Source organism: Pelmatolapia mariae, linkage group LG18 (assembly GCF_036321145.2).
Source record: "Pelmatolapia mariae isolate MD_Pm_ZW linkage group LG18, Pm_UMD_F_2, whole genome shotgun sequence".
Taxonomy (NCBI): domain Eukaryota; kingdom Metazoa; phylum Chordata; class Actinopteri; order Cichliformes; family Cichlidae; genus Pelmatolapia; species Pelmatolapia mariae.
In genome coordinates, this window is record NC_086243.1 from 27,389,329 (window position 1) to 27,406,736 (window position 17,408).

Consider the following 17,408-nt stretch of genomic DNA (forward strand, 5'->3'; position numbering starts at 1 on the left):
CGAATAATAATAAAACAATATTTTAAAAAGTTATTGACTATCCCTGTACCCAAGGGTTACATCTTACACCTTTTATTGAAAGGACACTATTTGTACAGTTCCATTGAGTTATAAAAATATCACCAGTGTTACCACAGACCACAAGGGTGAGCCCATCAATGCTACAATGTCAGTATATTGTCACAGACGTGACACGATGATGTACTGCTAAACCTTTGCTGTTTTGGTTTTTGAGATGCTGGTGCTCTAGTGTAGTGTCCAGCAGTTATAAATTTTGTATATAGTACGTTTCATTTGTTCCAGTGCTCAGTAACTGGGAACCACTGGGCACCCAGTGCTGGTTCTGCTGCTGTAAATGAGTACAAACAAAACTGTGAATGGCTTTGAGCAGGTTACAACACCTCCTCATCAGTGAGTGGATCTCTGGGATGGCACGATGTCCCGTCACTCCTCCGAATGAGGGATCCCTCAGAGTGCAGCATGCCACAGTTGGCACAGGAAGGCCTGAGCCCAGCACATTTAATTAGCCAAGCTGTCTTGGCATTGGATGGGAGGGGGACACACACACAGTGACGAGTCATCAACATCACCAAGGGTGCGGTACTGCTCGCTGCCATACTGCACATCCAAAACTTAATGGCAAAGGGACGCATGGGTATCAATACAAACAAAAGATAGAGCGGTAATTGCAAATTGGTTTAGCAATGCAGCAAACTTCAGCACAAGCAGTGTCTGACCTTTCCTGCAGAAACATAAAAGGTGTGGCTCCTTCAACATTTAGTGCATTAAACACTTGTGGCAGTGGGAGACCTCACACTCCTTATGTCTGTACTTATCATTCAAGCCTATAAGCAGCACTGAATGAAAAAAAAAGAGTGTTGCTATGAAAAAAAAGGAAAGTTAGGAGAAACAGTTTGGAAGAAACCATTCTGACATCCCTTTTCTCTAGCTCCCTGCATGTGAGGAGCCCACCCCACCTCAGCTGTAGTGAGGAGAGCCCAGTCCAGGCAGCCAGCAACCAGCGCGTCTCTGCCTACCAATAGGCATGCTCGGCTCAGGCTCTGTGCAGTGCTCTCAGTCTCAGCAGCTGAAGCTGGGCGCAGGGGAACTGCAACGGCGGCGCCAAGCATCTTCCCAGGTATGCGTCTCTCTGTTGCTACGCCCTTATTCTGTTTTTGCAATGTTATGGCATCCTTGCAGCACGCTGGTTCCCGCTTTGCCGACACTGGTAGATTTCTAGGGAGGGGTTGCTTATCCTTTTTTTTTTCTTTTCCTATTTTTTGTGTGTGTGGCTCACGTAGCCTTCGTGGTAGCGCAGGGCAGCGGGTTTTGGTAAACACTCGCATCTGCAAAACCTCCTCGTTAACCGCGCGTCAACTTGCACACACCTCAAAATGTTCGCCCTTCGACAGAACAGCGCCGAGCCGCCGCTGCTGCTGGCAGCGAGGCGGGGATGTGCGCTCACTGCTTTACTGCGTGCATTTCTCGGGGAAATTTTTGCAATGGGGTTATAATTTGGCCAAGCGGCTTTTGTCAAAACATGACCGCTGACTATATATTGAACTCAAGGTGCGTGCAGGTGGAGGATTTTTACCCCCCCCCCCCCCCCCCCCCTCCCTCTTCCTCTCTCTGGAAGGCGCTGGACTTGCGGCACTGGGTGAAGCAGGTAGCCTACTGGGAGCTGATTTGAAAAATCATTTCATAGCAGTCAATTTTATGTAGGCTGTGCCATATAACGCTGCAGTAGGCTATAGCAAGGCTATAATAGGTCATGCTGTATGCATAATGCACAATGCATCCGTCTATCTATCACAACCTTGATATTTTATTGATAACTGTGTGTTATGATAAAACGGCTCTATTTTAATCATGATTCATTCATACAGTGAGTTATCCAGGGAGAATGATGGTGAGGGAGATGTTTTTTTTTCCCGGAGAATCTGATGGATATAGTTATCACAGGGTCCTCTTAATTGCAAACGTGCTGAACTTGTGTTTTGAATGAGTTTGCATAGGCTAAGCAGTTTTTTTTAATGATTAGGCTGATCTGTGGCGCTGTGTTTTCCCTGTCACTAGGTAAGATGTAGGTACACTCCCTTAGCAGTTAGGGTGGTGCTGCCTGCTAGTGCTGATGTGTTACAGTAACCACTACCTGTGCATGCAGTCTTCCAGGCCTGGCTGCACACCGAGGGGTGGTGGTGGCGGATGGAGGGGTGTTCCTGGAGGATTCTTAGGTGGGAGGGTGGTCAGTGAGATTGGATTTAGTAAGTTAGAAGTGAATTCATGCACCAGCCTCCAAGTTAAAGTTGTATTTTTCAGGCTGGGCAGTGAAGTTATCAACAGACAGTCCTCACATAAAAATTGTTCAATGTTTCCAAAAGCAGAAAAAGGACTTCTCTTGTTATCAGCTAACGAATGACCCTCAGCAGCAACTTTTACATTAGCTGACCTTACTTTTTCATCTTCCTGGCACAAACCTCTCACACCCATTGGTGTATCAGTGATGTTTATGTTAAAAAATATATCTTTGTTGCGATTATTAATCATAGTTTTGTTGTTGCTATGCAAAAAAAGTCTGGCGTGCCATATTTCCACTGCAATCATTTGGAGCTGTGACCTTGTCAAAAAAGAGCCACCATGTGTCTAGCTCGTTCTGGTTCTCTCTGATAAAACTCTGTGTTAAAGGAACCTACTTTTCTATATGAGTCCGTCCTCACGGATCTGGATTTGGCTGATTCAAGAAGCTCTCGAGTTGATTTTTGCTGCATTAACCAGACTACCTATTCGCTCCACTTGAAGAGCCAGTAATAGTTGGAGGACTTTTACATCAGAATAGATTTCAGCATGCTGATTTTGAATGTTATTTTGGGCTCTGTTTAGCCTTGTTTAGTCAGTGAAGTTTCAATGACATTAATAAATTGGCTAATCAATTTTCACTCGTGTTGTCCTTGAAAATATGGTCCCATACAGTGTGGTTTTAAAGTGGGGATTTCCTGCTGGGCTCTTTGCATCTGGACAGCATTAATTATCCCCAGGATTTGGGCTGATATGAAGCATTACACTGAATAGTACAGTATATAATAAGCTCCCACACCAGAGGTAACTCCTAACTGCAAAGTGGACAAAGTTATGGAGGGAAAATGTTAAGGTCACATTAAGGTCAAGAGGAAAAAAGAGGAAAAGAAGAATTTTCCAAATGATTTGAATGCAGTGATTCTTTATGGAATGCGTGCTGGGTGTCCTACAGTAACATTGAACTAATAAAGTAATTACAATTCAAAATATTGTTAGAGCGTACTTGTTTATGTAACCATAGTCTAGTTTGGAGCTAAACAAATTATTTTATCATTTAAATTAATGAAAGAAAAAGTAATAGAATAAATACAGGGCTGATACTGACACAATTTCAAAAAACAAAAAAACAATTTGGCATCGTAAACAAGATTTTGTTGTAATAAATGAAACTTACTTTTAGCTGTCACTGACGCTATTTTTTAATATTTAATATAAAATGAATGTTACACAACAGATAATACATCAAGTTGACCTTGTTAAATGCCATCTTACTTGTCAGCAAACCAAAACCAATATTAAGCTGATATATCAATCAAGTATATTTAGAATGAATGAAGTAATTTTAATGAAAAAAGGCAGAGATTTGCAGGTTTTAACTTCCCAGATGGATTTTCTGATAGTCTTGGAACAACATGTTTTGGTATTGATAGATGGGGGGGGGGGGGGGGGGGGTCAATGAAATAATCAAACTGATTACTTGAGAATGAAATAATATGATACAATTTTCTCTGTTAAACTGTCTTTAACACCCTTTGATGTAAAAAAAAAAAAACCCTGTACAAAGCTGTAGTGTTTATATGTGGACTTAAATTGATTATCAGCTGATATTAGCTATTTCATGATTTATCAATATCAGCCAATAAATTTAAATTTAAAAAGTAAAGAGGAGATGAGAGAAGCTACCTTCAACCATGTTAAAAGGGTTGTTCAGCAGAGGGCACTCTAAAGCTTCCCTGTGGCAAAAAATATTTCAAACACCAAAAACACAACAGCCAGCTGACCCAAGCAAAGTGTAAACAAGTGAATAAACAACTACAAATAAGAAATATTAGGGAAATCTCTGTAGGTTTTGTGTGTCTGAAGAAAAAAAAATGCATCAGCTGATTGGAATATACGATTTTTTAATTGCAAAAAATATTGGTGCCAGTATTGGTCTTAAAAAGCCTTTGTTGACTGAGCTCTAATATTTATTGAGAATACTGAGTTGCTTCCAAAAAACAAGAAAGAAAAAAATCTTGGATTGTAACATTAAAACATATGTGATGCCCTTTTATGACATAGTCATAATGTTTTGGATAGAAGAAAAGCAGCAATTGTCCATTTTCTGAGATGAGCCAAGATGCATCACTAATATAAAGAAGTTTATTTTCATCTTATTTAAATATATCGTTTTATTAAAAGTTATAAAAAAAAGTGCATTTTTCTCTCGCACACCGCACAATTTTCTGATAATGTCCACAGAGACCCTGTAAATGCAGTGTTTGTTACTCTGTCTGCACATCTTTGATTTAGATTAATTCTTTTTTTTTTTTTTACTTTGTCACATGACCTCCACTCTTAATCTATGTTAATATAAACATTAATGGAGCTGCAATTCAGCAGTTTCCAGCACAGAAATAAGTAAAAGTGTTTGGCTATGATCAATTCCTAGATGAGTTGTGTATATAAGTCTATTTTAGCACCAACATCTTTGATCCAACAGCGCACTTGTCCTTTAACTGACACCTTCATAATGGAAAGTGAGCCACTATTCAAGTCTATGATTTGCCAAAATGCTACTGTGTGCAAAGCCTTTGATCACTCTGTTAATGTTTTATAAGCCATCCGCTGTCATCTGCAGGCAGGACTGTGGAAGCCCGTTTCCACCACTAAAAAAAAAAAAAGGATCCATAACTCGAAATTTCGACTTATTTTCTCAAAATTTCGACTTATTAACTCAAAATTTTGACTTATTAACTCAAAATTTTGAGAAAAGTAACTCGAAATTTCGAGTTAGCACTGCCAATCAGTAATATACGTGAATGACGTCATTTCCTTGTTACCCGGAGCTGAAGCCCTCAGGTACAAATGCTACAGCTAAGCTACTGGTATTAAATCCAGTCATGAATGCACAGATTGCTGAGTATTTTCAGCGTGGCTTCAAAAATGATAAAATCCTTGTGTTATTAGCTGAATCACATGGCGTTACTATCAGCAAACGTACTTGCGAAAGCACCAATTTGTTGCAATCCGGTTTTGAGTGCACGTTACTTTGCGCCATATGCTTCCGGGTAACAAGAAAGTGACCTCATTCACGTAGATTACTGATTGGCAGAGCTAACTCGAAATTTCGAGTTATTAACTCGAAATTTTGAGAAAAGTAACTCCAAATTTCGAGTTATTAACTCGAAATTTTGAGAAAAGTAACTCCAAATTTCGAGTTATATTTCTCCAAATTTTGAGTTAATAAGTCGAAATTTCAAGAAAATAACTCGAAATTTCGAGTTATGGATACCTGTTTTTTTTTTTTTTTTAGTGGCGGAAATGGGCTTCCATACAGGACAGACTGTTATAGCCACTAATTAATATATCAGACAGGCAGGCGTGGTTGTGCATTCACATGTACACACAAACAAATGAACAAACTAACAGACAGTGAAATTTACACTGCATTCAAGCACCAATACAAAAGCAGTCTTATTTTTTCCTACTTGCTGCTGTTTGTTTTGAGCTAAAAATAAATAACTGGTTTTGTACTGAAGTACTGTCATGTTAGAATAAGTTTTTAAGACATTTTTAAGACTAAACTCCCCAGTTTCTGCTTTTTTTTCTCTTTTGTTTATTAGTCTCGAGTTTTCTAACAGAACAAGCAAGTCAAAGACTCACCTTTGTGATTTAGTGAGTGATAATCTAAACACGCCGTGTGAAAAATAGTGTCTATATAGTAAAAATCATTTATATGTCATACTTATCATTACACAGAATATCATGGGAATTTAAATGTTATTCAGACTCTATACTACGACACCAGGCTTGAGCCTAACGGGCATTTCTGGCCATTTTCTGACATTTTTCACACGTAAATTGTTGATTTACTTAGATGGTAATCATCATTTTACTTGTTAATGAAAATAATCGCCTTTTTATGCTTTATAAAACACATCAAAGTATTCTGCTTTATAGAAAATAATTAATTAACCACCACAACATTATGAGAGAGTTTTGGAAAACCGAGAAATGGTTTGTTTGCTTTTTTTGCTGATTTGTGACGATGGCTATACCTCTGCATGGTGACCTAGAAAGTTTGGGGCTTGGATGATTTTTAAGCCAGCAACATCTTTGTGAGAGAATATATATGAAAAAAGACAACATGATGTGCCCATTGGGGCCTTTTTCTAGGGAAGAGAAATCTAAGAGAAATTAAAGAACATACATGATAATAAGAGAGTGGAATCAGAGCAGTATAAGTTAAAACGTTAAAATACTGTTAGTATTTTAACAATTTTTTTATTTAATTTTTTTTTAACTTTCACATCTTTATTTAAAGTTCACATAATTTTTTATTGTTGACGCTGCAACTCAGACTTCATCTTTGAACTATAGTTTAAGAGTCAAGACCTAAATCAATTTAATCAAACGTCATTAATGCATCAAATTTTTTTCTGATGCCATTAGGATGTAAGAAATTTGGCAACCTTCACACTGTGTGTGCTCACACACAGCACAGGCATGCGGGAAAGTATATATTGTGTAGATTATTTTATACTGGGTATATAATACCCAGTATTTTCCTTTTTCTGATGGCATATGGGAGTGGTGTGCAGCACTAATAAGTTAGCAAGAAGGCAGATATATGATGCAACAACACTGGTAGTGATTACTTAAGCATATTTGAAACTGACTGATTGTATGGTGAGGTATTTAATCTCTTATAACTTAATATATAAAAATATGTTGCAGTTTCTTTTAAGATAACTGCTCGCTCTGAGTCTCTGGAGAACAATAAGTGCTTGTCATGACTGATGACGAATATTCCACCTAAAACCTGCTTGCTTTGCGGTTATCAAATTTTCCACTGCACTGCTGTCTGACAAAGGGTAGAGAAATCATTATGTAAACAGTGGTTTAATAGGATGAGAACAATTCTCAATTTGGCAATTGTTACATTAGATAATGGTTTCAGGCACTTTGGGAAAGTTGATAAAATGTCATTGGAAAGAACAAAGGGTGTGGCTCATAACACACACTTTCTGGTTTATAGACTTTTTCAGTGTTCAGATAGTGAGCTTTAAATTCACCTTTAAAACTGTGGCTGTACATCCGGGGTTGCCGACAGAAACAAGATTATGTCTGGGGGAAAAATTCATGTTTAGCTCATGTTAGTGTTTAATTTTAAGAAAAGACTTGTGGAGCTGTCAATATAGCATGTGCTGAAGTAGTTTAAACACATTTTGACAAGGAATGCCACCCTTTTTCTCCTCTCAGATATAGTTGCATGCAGAAATAATCCTCTTCTACCTCTTCCCTTGTTCTCTCTTTAGTGATGGCCTCTGCTGAGCAGCCGTGCTCCAGCTTCCACCAGCAGCACTGCGCATAAGGCAACACACCCACCTTTGCCCTCCTGCCCAGAAGTGAGAGAGACACCACCATGTACAGCGTGGAGGACCTTCTCATTTCGCACGGATATAAATTGCCGAAGAGCGACCCTCCGTCTGCCACGCCTTATGACAAGCGCCCTGCTGATTGCCAGCGTGAACTTGTGGACAACAGGGCTGGCCGGGGAACGCTGAACGGGTATGAGGCAGACCGGGGGGCATCTATCACTGGCATCTATGGCAGCAGGCAGGCATTGGTGAAGGGCTACCCCAGCATAGACATTGAGATTGGGGATAGGAACCAAAGGAGAAAAGAAATCGGCATCGGTATCCTAGGTGACACTCAGCCCTTGGGTGATTCTCTTGCTACAGATAGTGGGTGAGTGTTTTTTCCCTCTCTTTTGCAATCCCCCACGCCCTGCACCTTCCCTTTCCCTCTCTTTCCTCCCCCCACTTCTCACTGGGGCCTGTCAGTATTGCATGCAAAACTGAGTCTGCACTGCGCAGGGTTTTTTTTTCTCCTCCTCTTCTCTTCCCTTCCTTCCAGAGCTGCAGAACACTGTGGCTGCAGCAGCAATACTGACATATCTTATGCTGGGATATGAGGAATTATGAAAGGTGCCTTTGCAGTCGTTTGAGCTGTGTACATGCCTGCACAGAGACATGGCTTGCATCTCTGTGGAGCCCACCCAGGCATTGGAATCATCTACACAGCCTCCACCAGGCAGGCAGATGTAAACAGCAGCACTAGACAGAGAGCAAACTGAGGAGGACTGAACATGCCTCAAGACAGGCGCGTAATCACTCCACTGTAAACACTGGCACACTGAATCACGCCCAGCACGTGCTCTGTGATGTAAGCATGTTGCTGGGCAAGTGTGCACAGCGCAGCTCCCCTCAGCCATACAGTAGCATATGCTGCTGAGGATGATCCATTGACTTTGCTGCTTAAATGAATGAGTACTATGACTAACAGGGATTTAGTGCACTGCAGATACTGGACGGAGGCTAATTGTTCATTCAGTCTTCTTTTTGTGATGTTACGTTTTAAAAACTATTACACATATTTATAATCAAGCATACATATATATATGTGTGTATATTAAATTTATATTTTATCATCTGCATTAGCGGCAGATGATTCTTTCCATGAAACAGTTTTATAATTACACTGGGAAAATGTAGTTAATATGTTTTTCTGAAAGAACTGATGGTTACAATTGAATTTCAACAAGCATTTAAGCCTGCAGTCCCTCCCTCATTATGATCAGCTGTCATCAGGGCGTCTAAGAACGTGCATGGATGTGAGTGATGACCTAGGGAATATTTATTGATGACAATTAATTAAAAAAAATCATAAAATTCAGTGTAATGGAAAATCCCTCAGTGTACATAGACTTTTTTTTTAGATGTGTTGTCATTAAATATATATATTTTTAGTAATATATTTTATCTAAAATTATTGTTTTAGCAGTGCAAGCATGCACTACGGCCTTATTCCAAACCCAAGAGGTGATTATGGGACCAGAACTAAATTTATCTCCAGGCAGCAGTGCTTTATCACACTGTACTGGAACCACTGTTGTGAACCTGCCAACAGTAACTCGTCACACAGTTGCCATTTCATATTAGTTTCATCAAGCGTTTTTAAAATTATACAAATGATTTTGGTTGGATGATTGTTGCTCATGCATACTTACATGAGAAACAATTAAAAAAGGCTCTTCTTCTAGTTTACTCCTTCACTTTGGGTGTAACACAGTAATGCAGGTTTAAAGTTTATTGTATTTTTGGTTTAAAGGTTTTTATATGTACTGTAGGCCAAAATGGTTCCTAAAGTATGTGATAAAATAATGAGAGGGACAGAGCCACTTTCTCTTTTGCGTCAGATTTTTTTTTTTAAAGAGTGGTATTTGCCGTCCAGATGACCAGTTTCCAAGATAAGGTCAGCACAATTTAATATGCAGATCATATTGCAGTAGCATTGCAATTTTGTGGTGTCTTCAGGGGACTTTGGAGCTGCTGACTTAAGCATTTCTGGCTCATATGTGCTGGCTCTCTTTGATTAGGTTGTTTTGGAACACCTATACTGGCAAAGCAAAAGCACATGTCTGGGACTGGCATGGGCATGCCTCTTTTAATATTTACCAGTTATCACATTTCAAGTGGATGAAATTGTTTTAATCTATTATCAAATAGACTGAGATAATACAATATTGTGAAATATGTTTTAGGTATTAATTCTTTTCATTCTAGATCATTTTTTGTTTGTCTGTATGTCCCAGCCTGATGGTTCTGATGCTGTTTAGCCGCAACTCATTTAATAACCTCTGTAATGAAAGAAACACTGTTAAAAGATTTGATTGCTTTATTAACACTGAGATTTTTTCTTTTATAGGTTCTACGATGTTCCCAGTTTGACTTATTCAGAGCCACTGAGCCATGACGAGAGGGATGTTTCCTACTGGCGGAGGCGAGGTCAGGACTTCAGCATCCTTCTGGACTATGCTGATGGCAGGGAGCTGAGGGCCTCTGCTGGAGCGTGGAGGCCACAGGCCCTGATCACAGCAGAGGAATACAGGGCAGAGAGGCAAGCGCAGCAGCTATGGGAGGACATTTCCTGGCTAAGGGACCCAGATGCAGGCCCTGGTCAGTTGAGAGTGACTGGGGAGAGGAAGTGCCAGAGCCTTGGAACAGAGGAATGGAGGCCTGCTGTGGGCCTGGGAAGGCAGCTGTCAGATGGGGATGGGGAACGGTGGGCTCAGGACCACTACCGACTGAGGACACCGGAGGGTTTTTTTCACCCTAGAACTAAAGCAAAGTCTCAGTCTCTTCCCAGAGTTTTGTCACCTGATAGAAGTGACAGCAGAGAGCTCATTCCATCAAGGCCTAGTCTACCTGACAGACAGAGGATAAGCAGCACTGTCTTCTCTGGGCCATACAGTAGGTACATCTATGGCGGCGGCCGGGACCGGTGGGGTAGGAGTATTGGGCCAAGCAGCCATGTTGCACTTTTACCAAAGCCCAGGTTCAGCAGGCCTTTAAAGCCTCCATCATACGAGATTCACCAGCAGACTAGGGGTAGCGCAGAAATGCTTGCTATTGACCAGGGTGTCAAACAAAAAGACAGGCCTATCTATTATCCAAGGGGTGGGGACCTAAGACAAGACTATTTCGCACAACACTCTGCCATCACTGGAATGGAGCCTCCTGGCTACATCCCACCCCCATCTTATAGAAGAGCCCTACCCCCAAGAGCAGTTTCAGTTAACCGCAATGAAATGGCAAACTTAAGATGGAGGGCAGAAGCTTTGCAGATGCCGAGCTCAGATCCCGGAAGGTGGTTTTACAGACAGGCAAGTAGTTCCTGGCTGGAACCTTATGGAGAACGTAGTGCGTCCTATCGAAAACAGGTACTTTCTTCTGGACATGAAGAACAACCAGGTCATGCCCGACAGTTACCCACTGAAGACCCAAGAGCAAAACAAATCTCAGGAGGGCCTGGCGGAAATTCTCTAACAGATATAGACAAGATGCGCAACATCAACAAAGAGATTCCGTCCGCTAAGATTTTAGGACAATCTACACATGATAGTGCCTTTCCTCCCCAACAGGGGCCAGCTCTCAATACCGAAACCCGAAAAACAGCTCCCGGTGACAGCGACAGCAGTAATCGATGGCCGAACAGGGGAATAAAAAAAAGTGATAGTGTAGCTTCTGAGCAAACCCGTACTCCATTTTTACCTTCATCTATTCTGGGTAAACCACCGCCACCTCCGTGTAAGCCGGCTGACCAGGGTGTATCTGAAACTGTGACAGAAGTAAAAAAGGCAGAGCAACCTGAACCACCGGAGAAAGACAAAACCAAGAATCTTAAAAAGAGGCTTAGTGAAACCATTTTTTGTTTGGTGTCTGTCCCTGTTACTCCGCAGCTCACTGGGACAATTCGTGATCAGAATAATAACAACGAGAAGTCGCCAGACCCAGCTGACAGTCCCAGTGGCAACAAAACTGGCCATTTAACAAACCAAAGTCTCCAAAGCACATCTTCAGCTGAAGCTGAGCTGCAAGCACTAACTGGTAGCATAGCGAGCAGCAAAACGAGCAGTAGAGCAAGCAGCAAAATGTTTAAAAAACTACCCTGTAGACCCCCTAAAATAAATCATTACAAGGAGCTGAAGCTGTCAGGATCCTGGCCTGCAAACCAGTATCGAGACCAGGAGACACAAACTAGCCCAGAGGCCCGAAAAGCTGCCCCTGAAAACAAGGAAGCACAACAAGATCCTGTTCCTCCTGGCACCGAAGTAACCCCCGATAGCAGCGGAGTAGTGGGCACTGCCTTCAGTTTTCCCATAAAGGGAGTGAAGAGCCTAAAACTTTCAAGCAACAGCGCCTTCTCCCTGACCTCCACCTTCTCCAACCAGCTGAACAAGAGCACAGCTCAGCAGCCAGCAGTACCACCCTCAGGAAATGTGGAGGAGATCAAACCAGCAGCAAACAAAGGACAGGAGAAATTTGAACCGTTCCTTTTGAAACCGGCCACCCAGCGACCATGGGATGCAGTCAAAGAGCTGGAGACCATTAAAAAAGAAGTCCAGGATCAGCAGCAGCAACAGAGCAGCAAACAGCCCAGTGTTGACAAGTGCATTGAGGACCTTAACGAGGCCTACAAAGACATCTTGGAGCTAGGTACTGCCAGCAATAAAGTCCCAAACGGTTCCGTCCAGATCCCTGAGCGTATCAAAATCCGACTGACATCAGAACCTCTCAACAAGCCCAGCAGCCTTAGGCGCAGTGCAGTAAGCTGGTCTGTTGACCCAGAATACAGGGAAGTGAAGAGCGCCTTCTCTAGGCCTGCAACAAAGTCGGTAACCTTCAGCAAGCAGCTTAGGGAGGAGCTCCCGGTGCCACCTCGGGAGACGGGCTTCAGAGAATACAGGGTTGTTGCGCATCTTTCACGCAGAAGGAGCAACGATGGCAGGACAGTAAAATTAGACCTGCCAGATGAACCTATCGAAACACCTCTTTGTGACTTTAGTCCAACAACGCACACCACAGCAGCTGAGGTGCCATGGGCAGACAGACAGCCCATGCAGGATGCCTCTACACTCACTAGTCCTCCAGATTATGAAGACATATGCCAGACTTTGCGTCAGTCTAGAGACCCATCGGATGCCAGTAAAGCATCCGCAGGCCATTCCAGACCTAATGACACAGAGACTCTTCAAGATCTCAGTGCTGAATCAGAGGAGGAGTGTCCTATTTGTAAAAGAGAGCTTGAGAATCAGATGAGACAGGGTCCATTGCCTCCACTTCACGAGGAGAACAGCTCAGACAGCTCGGCCAATCAAAATGGCAGTCCGCCACAATGCACTGCATTAGAAAGTCCAGCAGAAGATACAAAAATAGAGGAGCCAAATGCATCATGTTCAAATCAGTCAGGGTCTGAAGTGTGTGCTGAAAAAACAGAGCAGCATTCACTGACACAGGAGAATGTGGGAGAGGGTGAAAAAACAGACAACGCTCAGGCAGAAAACTTGGACAGTTTATGCATAGTTAATCCTGCTGAGAGCATACCAGTGGATGGAGCTACAGAGGATCTCTCCTCTGCAGCCACAGTATTAGCAGCTGATCAGCCTACAGACCCCCAAGTCACAGAGGAACAGAGTGTTAATGAAACAGCAACTGAGGAAGAAAAATCAGAAGATAAAGAAGCCACTGCAGGAGAAACACCTGAAGGCAGTGCAGGCAAACGGACAGCTGAAGTGAAAACTGAGGAACAAGACAATGCAACCCCAGTTGACAAGCAGGAGCAAGAGAAGAAGCCATTTGCTCTCCCAGAGCATAGACTTGGTCTACGGACTCATCTGGGGCGAGACCTCCCTGGGTTACCAGAGTTTCCGCCTGATAGACTGCCACTTTCCGTTCCCCCGAACCTAGACCGCAGATTATCTCTTAGCTTGGAGGGTGAGCGGAGGAGCAAGGGCCCCTCACAGCGAATTGAAGCATTGCAGAACAAACTGGCTATTTCTCCAGGTCGGGTGGCAGTTGAGCGACTCGCCCGGATGAGAGATGTGGATGTTATGTATCGTGTGAGGCGCTTAAGCATCAGGAGTACTGACTCTGGGGAAGGGGAGACAGAGGCAGAAGGGGAGGGCAAGGAAGAACAAGCAGAGGAGTTCGACCCTGCTCCTCATATGGACAAAGACAACGAGCAAGAGGTCACCAACTCACAGGAGAGCCCCGAGACAGTGTTGCAAGATGAACAGGAGTCACCTCTCTCAGGTAATTATTGCCTATAATGGCATAGAAGTGAAGCCTGGTGGATGTAAAGATGATAAGAGAGTTTACTTTTTTTTATGGGGTTTTGTAATTTTTCCTGATTTTGGACCTTGAAAACCTTTGCCCAATTACACAATTTTGATTCATAAGATAATGGATATTTGCTAAAAAAAAATACTCCTTTGTGAATAAATATCTTTCTTCCTCATGTCCCAGAACCCCAATGATCCCAGCCGAGGGGAGACAGTGTAGAAAGACTGCGTCCACCATCTCCATCTGAGGTTTTTAGCTCCAACACTGTGACCTGGCTGCCTACTAGAATGCCTTCATCTCATCTTGACACTGAAATTGCCTTCTTGTCCGACAAGAGCATTGTGTACACCCTCACCCTCGGCGCTGCGTTGACTACTAAGAGTGCTGTTCCACTGCCAAAGGGAGGTGCCTCTTTAACTTGTGGGGCAACTTCCACCCAGAATCCCACCCCAGCCTTCCCAAACTGACTACCCACTACCCCATCTGTCCTCCATCCCCAACCCCATCCTCTTATAGGGTTTCTACTAGTTAGTCTTGTAGCGGCTTGTCCTTTCTATTCTATCCTCCCTATGCTTTTCTCATTGGCAGACATTATGCAATTCTGTCGTGCATACTAGAATTTCTGAAAATGTCCGCAGCGAAAACATTTTTCGCATACCTGAACGTTTCTGTTTGTTTACGGGCGAGTTGTTGAGGATTATGAATGTAAGTGTTTATGTTTAACCTAATGTAGACATAGAGGGGTTTATTGTCACAAACATGTTCTGTTGCATTTAAACTACACCAAAATAACCTGCGTATTTGATTGTGGTAAGGCGACAGCTGTTTTAGAACTGGACATCACTGTCTTTGGCTAAAGAACTGTTTTGATTTTCAGATGAGATAAATCAGCCTTTCTTTTTAAAAAAAACAAAAAACAACTGAATGACATTGTGCCCTTTCTCATTGCTTTTGTACACACTGCAACCATAACCCACGGAGCTCTTCAGTGAAGAGTGACTCTATACCACATGGCATGACAGATCAGTAAACTATAAGATAACATTGGCCCTACTTTAGAGGGGGAGAGTTGCCTTTCTTAACTAGATGTGCGATTCCTGGTTGGATAAGGTGAAGTCTCTGATTAGTCCCCTGATCAAGTTCAATCTATAGCTCCCATTTCCAGGTAATTTCAGGAAGCAATAAGGGCACAGATTGAGTTTAAATGATGGTTTAAGCAACCTTGATAAACATTAAAGATCGATATAGGGTTTAGAACAACAACAAGAAAAAAAAGATATGTAGAGCAATATTGTAAAAACAGCTCAGTGGTGTAGTGGAGCTACCTGTAGGAACCATTGTCAGGAGTCTTAAGTGTGAACGTGTCATTGAGATCGTATTACAGGGAAATGGATTCGTGTCAGGGTATAGGGGCGCTTAACAGGGGGTGGGTGCTTTACTTCATGATACATATATAGATATAGATATATCTATATATATATCTATGTTCATACATCTGTTTCGCAAAGAGGCGACATTTCACGGAATATTTATTTTTGTTATCATCAAATTGTTAATCAGTTTGCATAATGTACAAAATAAAGTATATTTTAAATATTTTAAGAGAAATTTTGTATTTAACCATGACATTTTATTTCTCCACACCTATAACAAGCTGAAAGTATCATACAAGTGTATAGTATCATATTGAGAGTATACATAATTTTCTAGTGCTTTAAAATCTTAACAGAGCGGTATAAGGAGGGATGGCCCTGTGGTGTGCCTTGATCACACGATTTTGGTTTGAGTGAGCAAAAGGGTTCATCACTGCAGGAGTTAAACCTGATGGAAACTTTTTGATTGTGCCATGATTTCCTGTTTGATAGTGCTCTTTCACATGCTAACAGAGTCAGTGTTGGATGCTCCTTGTGATATTTGACACATCAATCCATCTCAGCTGTACGTTGGTGGTCAGACATGACCTGTGTCTTATTTCTGTCTTTGTATGTCTTCCAGTTTGAATCATGTATCGTTCTGTTGTTGGTTCCACAAAAAAAAAAAAAAACATGTTTAGAAATAAAATTGGGAATTTTTTTCTTTTCCTTCCTTCCTCCCACCCTTCCTTCGTTTCCTCTTCCTTCTAACTGCCTCCTTTCTTCCTCCGTTTCTTTCATCTCACGGCGTGTTCATTTTGTGTAAATTGTTGTGCTGTCACTAACGCTTATTGCACTAAAAGATGCAATGTAGGATGCAATTTTAGGCTAAAAACCACATATCTGCATAATGTTTCTTTAAAATAAATTTTAAATTATGAGTCTAAAGCTAAACGATGATTGAAAAAATTGCCTTTTGGATTAAAACAAGTTTGCAGGTACGTGGGGTTTTTTTTTTTTCATAAAAGGACTGTTTCACTGGTGTAACATATTTAAGAGATCTGTAGGAATCCATCACTGTTTAACCATCAACTTACTGTTATGTAGCATTTTGCAGTTGTAGCATTTTTATCAACTCAGACCTTTGTCTTGGTATTTCAAACATTTCATGTAAATCCGAAATAATCATGTCGCCTTATGATGTGTGCATTACATTACACTCCAGGAAATGCCAAATATTAACGTACTAAGCACTGTTTCATACCTTAGGTTTTTACCAACAACTTACTGTTCTGCCATCCCTCTGGCTGGAGAGGTACAGTAGCATTGCGGATAGTTTCTGCTCTTCATGCTGTTTATCTGTAGGAACATTGAGTCCAAAACTGTGAACTTCAAACAATACAAAAAGCATAATTTATTATAAGTACGAGAGGAGGGTCAGTGTTTCAAGACAAGCTCATAGTCAGCATCACAGGGAGGACAAGCTGGCACGCCCATAATTACTAACACATCTCATTTTCAATTCATTTTGAAGACTAAAGGGCCTCGCCTTAGTCTGGTGTATAAACTGCCCCTGACGACATTTAAATAGCTATTTCAGTACATACGCCCCCCTCCCCCAATAATTGGCATGTCAGGTACACTTGAACATAGTGTCATTTGACTTTTTGTACTGCAGGTTATGTGCAACATGAAGTAATTATGCACACTTGTAATATTTTCTATTTTCATATGAGATTTAAGTGCTTTTTGTACTCACTGACATCTTTTTTTTCTTCCTTGCATGAAATGCAAGAGAGAGAAGGAAAAAAAAATGTTTTTCATAAAGTATATTTGCATTTGGTACTCCAATAGTAAAACCAGTGGGCAAAACATTATGTTTCATAATTTAATTTACAAAACTATGCCAAGTATTTAAAAGCTATTTTTAGAGTAAATCAAAAGAGAACTCATTCATTTTTTTTCTTTTAAGACATGCCTTTATCTTTGTATCTATAAATATGAGCATAATCCATAGTCATATGATTGTGCTACTGTTGTATGATACTGCAGTCTGATTCATAAATAAACTCTTTGCATGAAAATGGTGTTT

General features: G+C 41.4%; 1 protein-coding gene across 1 annotated transcript; it reads left to right on the top strand.

The window, feature by feature from the left end:
* The first annotated feature begins 1,036 nt into the window (after window positions 1–1,036).
* On the top strand, window positions 1,037–15,395 carry LOC134616795 (junctional cadherin 5-associated protein). The gene is made up of 4 exons (XM_063461803.1): window positions 1,037–1,138; window positions 7,596–8,028; window positions 10,048–13,934; window positions 14,148–15,395. The coding sequence occupies exons 2-4, from the start codon at window positions 7,703–7,705 to the stop codon at window positions 14,156–14,158; spliced, it is 4,224 nt and encodes a 1,407-aa protein (XP_063317873.1). The 5' UTR covers window positions 1,037–1,138; window positions 7,596–7,702; the 3' UTR covers window positions 14,159–15,395.
* The last annotated feature ends 2,013 nt before the right edge of the window (window positions 15,396–17,408 follow it).

What these genes read in the sequence shown, in the direction of transcription:
- LOC134616795 (XM_063461803.1), top strand. Translation starts at nt 7,703, where the DNA reads ATGTACAGCGTGGAGGACCTTCTCATTTCGCACGGATATAAATTGCCG. An exon ending in TCTCTTGCTACAGATAGTGG is followed by an intron (nt 8,029 to 10,047) that starts GTGAGTGTTTTT and finishes TTTCTTTTATAG; the next exon opens with GTTCTACGATGTTCCCAGTT.